The 11,257-nt window shown below is 51.1% G+C and overlaps 1 protein-coding gene and 1 long non-coding RNA gene across 2 annotated transcripts; one reads left to right on the top strand and one right to left on the bottom strand.

Moving 5' to 3' along the window:
- Nucleotides 1-1,617: 1,617 nt before the first annotated feature.
- On the bottom strand, nt 1,618-6,371 carry PLAU (plasminogen activator, urokinase). Its single transcript, NM_001194952.1, has 11 exons — nt 6,272-6,371; nt 5,971-6,043; nt 5,500-5,533; nt 5,236-5,343; nt 4,733-4,907; nt 4,460-4,551; nt 4,055-4,274; nt 3,689-3,837; nt 2,971-3,111; nt 2,472-2,620; nt 1,618-1,794 (listed from the first exon to the last, which is right to left on the bottom strand). Exons 2-11 carry the CDS (start codon nt 6,010-6,012, stop codon nt 1,618-1,620), a joined length of 1,287 nt encoding a protein of 428 aa, NP_001181881.1. The 5' UTR covers nt 6,013-6,043; nt 6,272-6,371.
- LOC119871478 lies at nt 4,484-8,663 on the top strand. The gene is made up of 3 exons (XR_005357968.1): nt 4,484-5,366; nt 6,838-6,981; nt 8,331-8,663. It is a non-coding gene; the product is annotated as an uncharacterized LOC119871478 (long non-coding RNA).
- Nucleotides 8,664-11,257: the final 2,594 nt, after the last annotated feature.

Genomic DNA, 11,257 nt, shown 5'->3' with positions numbered 1-11,257 from the left:
AAACCCATTAACATAGCTTGGAAATTTCAACATTTTACCATCCAGTTGTATCTCCCCACCTGCCTTCTACACTCCAGTTCTCCAGAAGTCAATGTTTGGTTCAAAATGTGTGGCCACCTCCATTAGGATACCACCTAGCTCTAGATTCTGAGTCCCCTAATATTTGGGATAGCAGTGACTGGTCATGAGCTCCATTAACACACTGAGAAAACTTAGCACCAGACCGTCACACAGATGATGGGAAATTGTTTTCTGTTCCCTGAATGCCACACTCAAGCTGGGCTGGGTTTTAGATCAGCAATTTGCACTCATGCAGGTGTTTTGCTTGGTTGAGGTCAGCCCCAGGGTTATTATGAGCAGGGTGAAGAGAATATGGTGGGGCCTATCCTAGCGGATCACTGTGTACAGCTGTACAAGATGTGCACTGTACAAAGGCATCAGTCTAAGGAGGGAATTGACAGTTGATATCAAGCCTGCACACCATGTGCTTATGTGATATGGAGGACCTACTCTATAACTCTTCTAGACTCTACTTCCCAAAGCCCCATTAAGTCCAGAGATTCAGCCCCCAAGAAACTCTGGGGTATATGCCACCACCATTATTTTCCACTTTTTAAGCTTCCCAACTCCCTCTCATACAAGTACCAAGAAGGAACCAAAGTCTTCAGAAAAATCACATTTTATTGATCTTTATTCAAAATTACAAAAATAGATATAAATAAAAATAGCAGAATATAATTATTAAATATTCAGTGTACACAAGTGGTCCTCACCTCACCCAGTGAGGATTGGATAAACTCAGCTGAAAGGTCAGAAGGGATAACTGGCCAAGAAAGAACATCTATGTAAAAATGAAACTGAAAATTTAGTGCTGGTCACAGGCCATGCCCCAGAATGATACATTCATAGGCATCATCACATGAGAGGCCCAAGAGGCCCTAGGAGTGACCTCTCCAGACCATTTTATGTGACATCAAAGTACACTCAGTTTAGGGAAATATCTAGACTTGCAGTCAAACTCAGGAACACTAGCTGTTACACACACTGACACTCAGCCTGTGCACCAGTGTGCAAACATATACACACATATATAATATTTCCTGATACATTCATGGAATGTCAGAGCCTTTCCATCAAGTCATTAGTGTCTCCACTCCCCAAGCCACTGTTCAACAGTGGCCACGCTCCCTCAAGAGACCTCTGTTCTGTTCTACTTCCTAATTAAGAAATTATTCATTTCCCAACAGTGGGCCTCATGAATGAATGCCCGCTGTTGGGGGAGCTGGCTCTCTTTCTACCTATGCTCAGAAAATGGCATTTTTCACTCCAGGAGGCTTTAGTTCATAGAAAGACAAACAACTGGTCAATACCATCCTGGGTCAGGGCCATTCCTCCATCCTGGCCTCAAGAGATCTGGGCACTCAGCACCCAGGCCTATATCTGAAGATCAAGCTATTGCTGCTCACTCTGGTGGGCAGTACAAGCAAAATCATCTCTGTAATAGCCTATCTTCCTCAGTTCCTTCCTTATAGAGAGCTGATGCAGATGGTTCTACAGCAAAAAATGATAGCATGGGAGTGGGTGGACCCCTCTCTTCCCTTGGCCCCTTGGGGAGCCTCAGAGGGTTAGGCCATTCTGTTCCCCTATGTGCCTGTGGATCCAAGGCAGGAAGCGTGAGACCCTTGTGTAGACGCCTGGCTTGTTCTTCATGGCACATCCACTGCCCCAGCTCACAATCCCAGTCAGAGTCAGGCGGCCTTGGGTAGAGCAGACCAGGGGCCCCCCGGAGTCTCCCTGTTAAGTCAAAGACACAGAAAGTGAGCCCCGGGAAAAGTGAAGAGGGGCCCATCTGACCCAATCACCCAGTCATCCCCAAGAGAAAGAGAGAGTTTCTTAGTTTTAAAATCCTTAGTGATTCCGCATTTCCTACCATATCAAGTTTAAAATACTCTGCTTGGCTTACAAAGCCCAGCTATCTGCCACAATTCCATCTGCATTCTCAGGTTCTTTTCCTCCCCATCCTGGAATATGTCATGCTCATTCTCATTTTTGTATCTTTCAGTGGCAATGTTCTCCTTTCTTCCCCGTCTCCTCAGATGCCTACAGAGTCACAGTCTCTTTAAAGCCTCCCCTCTTGACCACCTAATTGGCACTCACCCCTCGCTCCCCAACATCTGATCATTTACAATTTATACCAGGCCCTGAGCACTGAGTAGCATTATTTTTCTATTGTTCTCCTCTTTTATGGCCTTATTTCCTTCCTGTCTCCAGCCTGAAGTGCCTAGCACAGAGCCAGGCTCACAACTGTTTGGTAAACACATAAAGATCAGTTTAAACTGTCTAAGGCCTGAGCTCCTAATTCTGACTTCTTGGGGCTCTGGCTGGAGAGAGGCTCCCCAAAGTTGGCAGGGACAGGCTCACGAGCCCTGGGGAGTTCTGGGGGTGACAGGAAGAGAGGCTGGAACTCTCACCTGGCAGGAATCTGTTTCCCACTCTGGGTCAGCAGCACACAGCATTTGGTCGGTGACTTCAGAGCCATAGTAGTGGGGCTGCTGACACTCCTGGTGGGAAACCAGCTTCACAACAGTCATTTTCAGCTGCTCTGGATAGAGATAGTCAGCTAGATGGAGTAAACAAGGAGAAGTTTACATGAAGATGTGTCTGTTCAACCTTCCCACGGGACCCTTGGCCAGGGAGGAGACGAAAAGGTGCTCCTGTCAGGGAAAGCCTTTACTCTTTCTGTCCCAAATCTGAGCTTTTACCTCATGTATAGCCTCTTACCCCCTATCTATTTACCTTAATGATCCATCACTCCCTAAACAGTGCTCCCCATTCCATCCCTAAACCCATCTGCTACCTCCACAATGCTCCCATCTCTATCTCCACGTTCCTCTCTTGTTCAAGTTGAGCTCACCTCCAGGCGACAAGACTCCCCCAGGACCCTCTCAGCCAGCCCCAAATGTCACTTACTGGAATTCTCTTTTCCAAAGCCACTGATCTCACAGCTTGCACCAAAATGAGCATCACCACGTGATGGAGGGAGGCAGATGGTTTGTATGGACCTGGATGGCTGTGCACACTGGCCCTCATCAGAACGGATCTTCAGCAAGGCTGAAGGGGGAAGAGGGAAGCAGGAGAGGTCAGGGGGAAAGATCTCTACCTGGTCAGGCGGTCACCGTCTCTCCCCTCCAAATGCTGAAGGATTGGATGTTTATCCCCAAATCAGTTAGGGACAGAGGTCATCCTGGAAAGTCTGCTGATAGCTTATTACCTGAAACAAGTCTCCCCTGTCCCATTCCTCAAGGGCTTTGTTCCAGCTGCTGACATAAGACTCGGCCAGCCAGGGCTGCTACATACAGATGTATGGGTGGCTGAGGTAGATGAGCTAAATTCAGCCCATTGCTGAATTTCCAGATCCTGGGACAGGCAGAGGTTGCATCCAACAAAAGAAGGGGCCTCTCAGCCCAAGTCATACGCACATGGGGCCATTGACATCTAGATGAGGCTAAATGTTTGGAAATTCAAGGACTCCTACAGAGGAGCAGCAGGCCCCTCACATATGTCCCTTTATTATATAAAACAGGATCTTCAGTTCCCCCTAACAACCTCAATCTCCCATTTGGTTCTCTTCTTGGACCCCACTTCCTCCAATCATCATCTTTATGGCAGAAAAGGGTTTTCCACTCACCAATATCATTGTGGTGAGCAAGACTGTCAGCACTATAGTCCTCATGCAAGATGAGCTTTTCCACCTCAAACTTCATCTCCCCAAATGTTTTGGAGATACGCTTTGACCGACCCAGGTAGACAATGTAGTCATCCTTCTTCTGGGAATTACTGTGGGAGGGGAGACTTGTCAGATAGTCTGATCTCATGAGATCTTGTCATTTCCCCTCCACAGCAACCTCAGAGCACGACTTGTCCCCAAAGCCATGGACTGCATGGAGAGGACTTAAGGGGGGTGGAATTTAAGTGGAATCCTTTGCTGGGAAGGAGAATGGGATGTTTTGGGGGTAAGGCAGGAGGGTCAGGGAGAAGAGACGGAGGGACTTACATGAAGCAGTGTGTGGCGCTGACCACCCAGCAAGGACTAATGAGGCTGCCACCACACTGATAGGTGACAGAGCCTCCACGGTGCTTCCTGTAGATGGCTGCAAACCAAGGCTGGTTCTCGATGGTGGTGAATTCTCCACCAATAATCTTAAAGCGAGGCCTCAGAGCCTTCTGGCCACATTGAAACTCTGCTTTTTCTGGAGGAGAGTGGGGATTTTTTTCTGGAGAAGAAAGAAAAGGATGTCTTAGGGAGGCAAGTAGGATAGTGTCCCTGTCTTGTCCTCTGACCTCCCAGTTTTTCAAGGCCAGGCAGGCCTCCCTCCTCCACCCTCTTGTGATGGGATAAAGGGACACATAAGTTTGTCCCCTTCCACCTGACTGTCATAAACAGGTCAGTGACACTCACCAAAAGAGCAGTGCTGCACCGTGCACTCCTGGACAAGCTGCATCAGGCCAACCTGCACATAGCACCACGGCTTTCTCTGGTGGTCCGGGTTCCTGGTAACACAGAGAGGTTGGGGGGAGTGTCATTCCAACCCAGAATGCATTTTCTTCCCCTCCAGGGAAAAGTCAGCCAGAGGCCTTGCTATTCTCATGCTTATGGACAGCACTCCGGAAATATAGGGGATGGTAACAGGGTCCCTGTGGGGCTAGAGACTCTTTGCTGCTCCCACCTCACCTGCAGTAATTGTGTTTGCCCAGGCCCAGCTGAAGGGCATCAGGTCTGAGGGCATGGTACTGTTTCAGAAGAACAGCTGCGGAGTTCCAGGCCAGGCAGGGCCGGCCCCTGGTGTTGGTGTTGGCCTTCCCGCGGTAAGAGTGACCATTCCCCTCGTAGCAGGTTTTTGATGTATCTAAGGAAGAATGGGAGGATGAGAGATATTAGAAAGAAGAGGAAATTCAGACAGGTATTTTAGAGAGCCTATCAGGCCTCACATGATTTCAGGCCCGGCAGAAAGCACTAGAAAGGGTTTCCTTCCCTCCTCATTGCACATTTGTGCAACCACAGATTCACGAAACAGCATGTGTTTATGCTCCACTGTGTATATCACACAGGGATGAAGATGTTCCCTGCTCCACCTCCAGCTCCTGACTCCTGCCTGCTCTTGCACCTTGCCCATCCTCCCTGTCCCCAAGTCTCTGGTGCCCCCTCCTCCCCAGTTAGAGTCAGGATCCCCATACCTATCTCACAGTGTTCCCCCTGGAATTTCTTTGGGCAGTTGCATCGCTGAATGTTGGAGAAGTACTTGTAGGACACGCACGTTCCTCCGTTCAGACAGCTGCAGTTTGCTGGAGATCACAGAGATGGAAGGGTAAGCAAGGGGGGGGGGCGCAGGAGCAGCAAGGGGGGAGCCAGGCCTGCAGCGCCGTCTGGGAGGGGCCGCCCCCTGAGGCTTCTGCAAGTGGTCTGTGCAGCCAGATATTGTGCAACGGGTGGATACTCACATGCGCTAGACACTGGATGAAACTCATGGCTGCCCTGGAAGAGATGGAGGCGAGGAGAAGTTCATCCAAGGTCCCAGGCTCCTGGGCCTCAAAGATGAGGAAACACTGGCCCCAATCCCAAATCTCACCCTTTCCTCCGTGTCCCTCTGTCCTCTCCTTGTTCACATCTAACTAGCCCTCAAGTGCAAGATCATAGGTTTCAAGCAGGGAGAAACGGATGGACTCAAGCCGGCGTCACAGAGCCGGCAAGGAGGCTGGCGCGGTCTCTGGGGCTTCTTCCCCCCTTGCCCCAAAGTGGGAACTCCCTGAGCCGTCAGGATGCTCACGGCCACATCTGTCCTCCTCCCCCTGACGCGGTCCGGCCCCGCGGTTGCTGGAACCCGGGGCACTCCGGCCCCCTAGGCCGCCCCCCGCCCCCCTCGGGCCGCGGGGAGCCAGAGCGGGAAAGCCGCTAATTCGAGAGTCGCTCACCACTAGGGCGCCCAGGAGCAGGCACGTCATCAGGGCTCTCATGGTGGCGGGGCTGAGGCTCCGGGCGGCGGCTCTGCTCGGGAGGGAGAGGTCAACTTGAGAAGGACGCGGGGGAGCGAGGACGCGGGCCGGGGGTGCCGGCAGCTCGGGCAGGGCCGGGGCGCGGGCGGGGCTCCCCGCGGGGGGATGCCCGGCGAGGCGCACCGGCGCGGGCAGCGCTGACTCAGGCTCGGCGGGGCCGGGCCGGGCACCCCGCGCGGCCGGGGCTGGGGCGGGGGGTGTCGGGGCGGCCTGCACTCACCGGTAGCTGCGGCGGGGGGACGCGGAGCCGGGACGGAGGGACCCGCTGGGGCTCGGACAGTCCGCGAGGCTCTGGGGCTCCGGGGGCCGCGCTGTGCCGCTCGCAGGCTGCGGGGCTCTGTCTATATCAGGACCCGCCCCGGCCCTGGCCCCGCCCCAGCCTGGGATCTCCCCAACCCTTTCCTTCCCTCGGCTTCCCTGGGGACAGCCGCGACCTGGACCCGTGGGCTTCCACGGCCTCGGCTGGGAGCGGGGCGCAGCGCGGCCCCCAGCGCAGGGGACGAGCGAGGTCTGAACAGAGGGATCGAGGGGCATCTAACTCCCTCGGCCCCTCCTCCCGTTCACCTGGCCCCGGCTCCACCCCAGGCCGAGAGCGCCCCGAACTGCACTAGCGAGACTCTCCTCCGTCCGGCTCTGCTGTCTCTTCCCAGATCCCCTAAATCAGCTCTTTTCCAGTCTTCCCACCTTCGGCCCCCCACTGCCTAAGAGAGTGACCGGGACCCCGGGGTATAGGGACCTAGTGCGCGGCTCCTAGAGCTAAGTCTCTTTCTCCACGTGAAAATGCAGGTGACAGGGGCACCTGGCTGGCTCAGTGCGGGGAGCGTGGGACTCTTCATCTCTGCGTTGCCAGTTGCAGCCCCAGGTCGCTGTAAGAGGTCACTTAAAAATAAAATCTTTGAAAAGAAAGAAAATGCATGTGACACGGACTCGGTGAGTCTTGCTAACAGGGGATGTGTCTGTCAAATAGGAGCTTCCCAAAATTCATCAATCCAACCAGTGGATAAGACAAGCGAGTTTATTGCTTCTGAAGGAAAGGGCCTTTGGTAGTGGCTGGCAGGGGCAGCTTGTAGGCAAGGTCGGATTTTTCTTGCAGTTTGACTTAAGAGTGGTCTTTGAAAGTGAGGGCTTGATAAGGGTTGGATGAGGAATACCGGATTGTGAGAGCAAAGTCTAAGGGCACAAACTATCAATGCTTTCTATTGAAGTATTGATGGATGTTTCAAAAAGTTCCTATAACAAACAATCCTTTTATTTGCTGGGGCCAGAGTATACTTTATTGATAAAGACACTAGTAAAGCCTCATTAACCCTGACAGTAAGCTGTGGAGGGGTAAGAAGTTCTGTTTTCACATCTGAGGAGAGGGATTGGGGAATTGGAGGACAAGAATGAGATTATTTTTCACTGTATGCCCTTTTATGCTGTTTACATTTTTGAAAACATACCTTTGTATCACCCATTCCAAAAACGTAATTACAGATTTTTTTAAAAAACACATATGTATTGGGGATCCCTGCGTGGCTCAGCGGTTTAGCACCTGCCTTCAGACCAGGGTGTGATCCTGGAGTCCTGGGATCGAGTTCCGCATCCAGCTCCCATCATGGAGCCTGCTTCTCCCTCTACCTGTGTCTCTGCCTCTCTCTGTGTGTCTCTCATGAATAAATAAATAAAATCTTTAAAAAAAAAAACCACATATGTACTTAGTATTCCAGACTTCATCATAAAGCCTTGCTTCTAGTAAGATAAAAAATGATTGCTTATCAAACCAGATTGGCCTCCAGGAAGACAAACCATGTGTAAAGGACTCCACCCGCCCTTCCTGCCCTGGGCAAGGGCACATAGTTGTATAGACGTGCACAAGCACATATTCCTCAGACATGTGTTTGTTTGTTTTTTTTTTTAAAGATTTTATTTACTTATTCATGAGAGAGAGAGAGAGGCAGAGACACAGGCAGAGGGAGAAGCAGGCTCCATGCAGGGAGCCTGACGTGGGACTCGATCTCAGGACCCCAGGATCATGCCCTGGGCCAAAGGCGGCGCTAAACCTCTGAGCCACCCAGGCTGCCCTCCTCAGACATAGGTAAAGAAGCACAGCAGGGACTCTGAGGTTCAGTCCACCCCATCCCTTTCCCCTAAGGTTGGGAACCAGAGCTTGGGGTCACTTCCTGCTACCCAGAAGGACTGTCCCCAGTAATGGGAGAAAAGAGGGCCGATCCCTATAACTCACTAGGGCCCTAAAGCCTGGCCCAAGGCTTGGTCCCTTTTTCTGCTTGAACCTACAGCGTTTTGCTGCCTGGCAAACCTGCACGTTGGGTCTGGATCCACTTGAGAGGGGCAAGAGGAAGGCAGCAGAGGAGGGAAGAGGAAAGCTGCTTTGTTCTGCTCCTGACAGAGGCCTCAGGATGCCAGCCTCTCCTGGGGAAAGTGCCGGTTAACCATCCAGCTTTCATGAGGAAGGGGACCCATCATCTTCTGTAGAGAGTTTTTCTGTGCCCAGCTGAGCTGCCAACATCTCAGGGAAGGGACTGAATCAGAGAGGCGATAGGTCTCAGAGCTGGCCTTGCTAGTTCCTGGAGAGGACTGTAGCATGTTTTGTTTGGATTTAATTGCAAATAAATGTGATCAAAATGTAAACAGAGATGTTGCAGCCTGAGGACTTACCCCGAAACTACTAGACTGGGTATCAGGAAATTCCCAGCATACTGTCATGATTCACAGAGCACCCCCAACAGCTCTCATGACTCTAGATTACTTGGCTGGAGGCTGTCATGCTGATTCTTGAGAGCAGGATGACCTCATTTCCTCCTGGACAAAGAGGCTTGGAGACCGTTATGCAGCTGACACTTTTCTTCCCCTTCCTTCCCCCTGTGGTCCCTTCTCCTGGTTGAACAATACTGAAGCCTCCAACTCCGCTTTCTTTCCACTCTGCGATCTTTGGTGCTCTCTGAAATCTCTGTGTCCATCTTCTGGTGCACAACTGTGTTAGTCTTTTCAATTCCTTGAGGGCAGGGATCACATCCTCAAAGTCTTTGTCTCCTCTCAGCCTGGGCACGTGCCTTGTTCACATAGGTGCTTTATGAGGAATGGATCAGCAAACAAGTGAGAACAGAGAGCTTTGGGTCACTCTGGAAGTTCCCCTACTCTCTTTTCTTCTTGCCATAAAAAAATAATACTGTCTTGTGCTAAAAAGCACTTTTTTAAAAAAGATTTTTATTTATTCATGAGAGACAGAGAGAGAGAGAGAGAGAGAGAGAGGCAGAGGGAGAAGCAGGCTCCGTGCAGAGAGCCCGACGTGGGACTCGATCCCGGGACTCCAGGACCATGCCCTGGGCCAAAGGCAGGCACCAAACTGCTGAGCCACCCAGGGATACCCCTAAAAAGCACTTTGATACAAATTATTCCTCTTTGTGGCATAGCTGGAAAGCATTATTCCCACTTTGCTGATGAGAAGAAGGAGGTGGAGAAAAAAATACAGACTGATGTGTGACAAAGCCAGCACTAGGACCCAGGTTTTCTGATCCTTGTTCCCATGCTTTTTACCTCACTGCCTCCATGGAGAGGGGTACAAAACCGGGGTACAAGACAGAATGCTGTGAAGATGAGGGTCAGATGATATATAATGTCCCAGCTCAAGGGAGCCCTCTTGCTGATTTTGGAGACTGCCTTCCAGAATACTCCCTGGGCTATGGGTGCCTAGTTCCTGGGGAACCCTTGGTGTAGTATGATTTAGTTGCTTGCCTAGGTTCTGGGAACTAACTTGGTGAGCTCGCTATCTGAAGTTTTTATCAAGGGTGAGAGAATAAGGAACATAATTTCAGAATTTCATTCTGTTCTGACCCTCAGAGTCACACCACCAGCCCTCGCCTCTGTGGTTCAGGGGACCAAACTTCCCAGTAAGATGTGACAATGGAGACTGGTGGAGGGGCCCCCTTTCCAGAAGCTTCTCATAAAAGATCAGGCAGATGTCAGGTGTGCAAAGGGAACCAGGAAGTCTAAACTTGGCCCTGAGACTATATCCAGGAAACTGGGCCCCTGAAAAGGCTATTTTCTGACCAGCAGGACCTAAAGGGAAGTTCACGTCAAGTCACAGGATATATTCCTGGGTCGCTACACCAAGAATGCTCAGCGTGTTACTATATAGAGAGTACAGTGTCTAGCCCCGGGTCGGCCACATCCTAGCTGAATAATCTGAAGCAAGACACTTAACTCTCTTGATCTCAGTTCCCAATGTGCAAAAGGAGGCAACACCTGCTCTGCTTGTGCCTCACTTTGCAGATTGAATGAGATCATGATTGTGCGTGAAAGCATCCGTTTGCTCCTTTATGTACCCAGTGTTTTTTTTTAAGACTTTAAAATTTTTATTTATTCATGAGAGACACAGAAAGAGAGAGAGAGGCAGAGACACAGGCAGAGGGAGAAACAGGCTCCCTGCGGGGAGCCCAACACAGGACTCAATCCCAGGACCCAGGGATCACGCTCTGAGCCAAGGCAGATGATCAATCACGGAGCCACCCAGGTGCCCCTATGTACCCGGTATTGATCAGGAGCCTACTATGTGACAGGTACAGTTCTAGATACTAGAGAGAGAAGGATGAACTTCTGGGGCACCTGGGTGGCTCAGTCAGTTGAGTCTCTGACTCTTGATTTCATTTCAGGTCATGATCTCAGGATTGTGAGATTAAGCCCAGGTCCACACGGAGTGTGGAGCCTGATTGAGACTCTCTCTCTCCCTCTATCCTTCCCTCTGTTTGCACATGCATGCACACATGTGCTCTCTCTCTCTGAAAGAAAGAAAGAGAAAAAGAAAAAAGAAGGATGAACTTTGTAAACTACAATTCCTACCCCGAGTGCCTGCCTTGCCTTCCTGACTATGGCTGTACTGGTCCAGAAGACCAGCAATCTCTGGAGTGCATCCCAGAATTCCAGTTAAGTGGGGATGCTGTGTCCTTAGCCAACAGTTCCCAGCAACTGGCCAGCTGCATGTGCTGCTCACCACCCATAACCCTGACTCCCATTCCCTCCCCCCTTCTCCATTGTCTGTTGTCTGAAGCTCTTCTCTTTTTCCCCTACACCCAAGGCAGACAGATTCCTCTGCAATTCTGGGAAGGAGGCACCGAATGCTGGTCACATAGCTTCCTTGGGTCTGATGTTCCTCTGTGTGTTTAGTTTAGTGCTCAGGGAAAAGATGCTGTTGTCACAGTGGGTCCTG

Source organism: Canis lupus, chromosome 4 (genome assembly GCF_011100685.1).
Source record: "Canis lupus familiaris isolate Mischka breed German Shepherd chromosome 4, alternate assembly UU_Cfam_GSD_1.0, whole genome shotgun sequence".
NCBI classification, from domain to species: Eukaryota; Metazoa; Chordata; class Mammalia; order Carnivora; family Canidae; genus Canis; species Canis lupus.
Note: the sequence above shows the minus strand (reverse complement) of the source record. Positions and strands in the feature narration are given on the sequence as shown.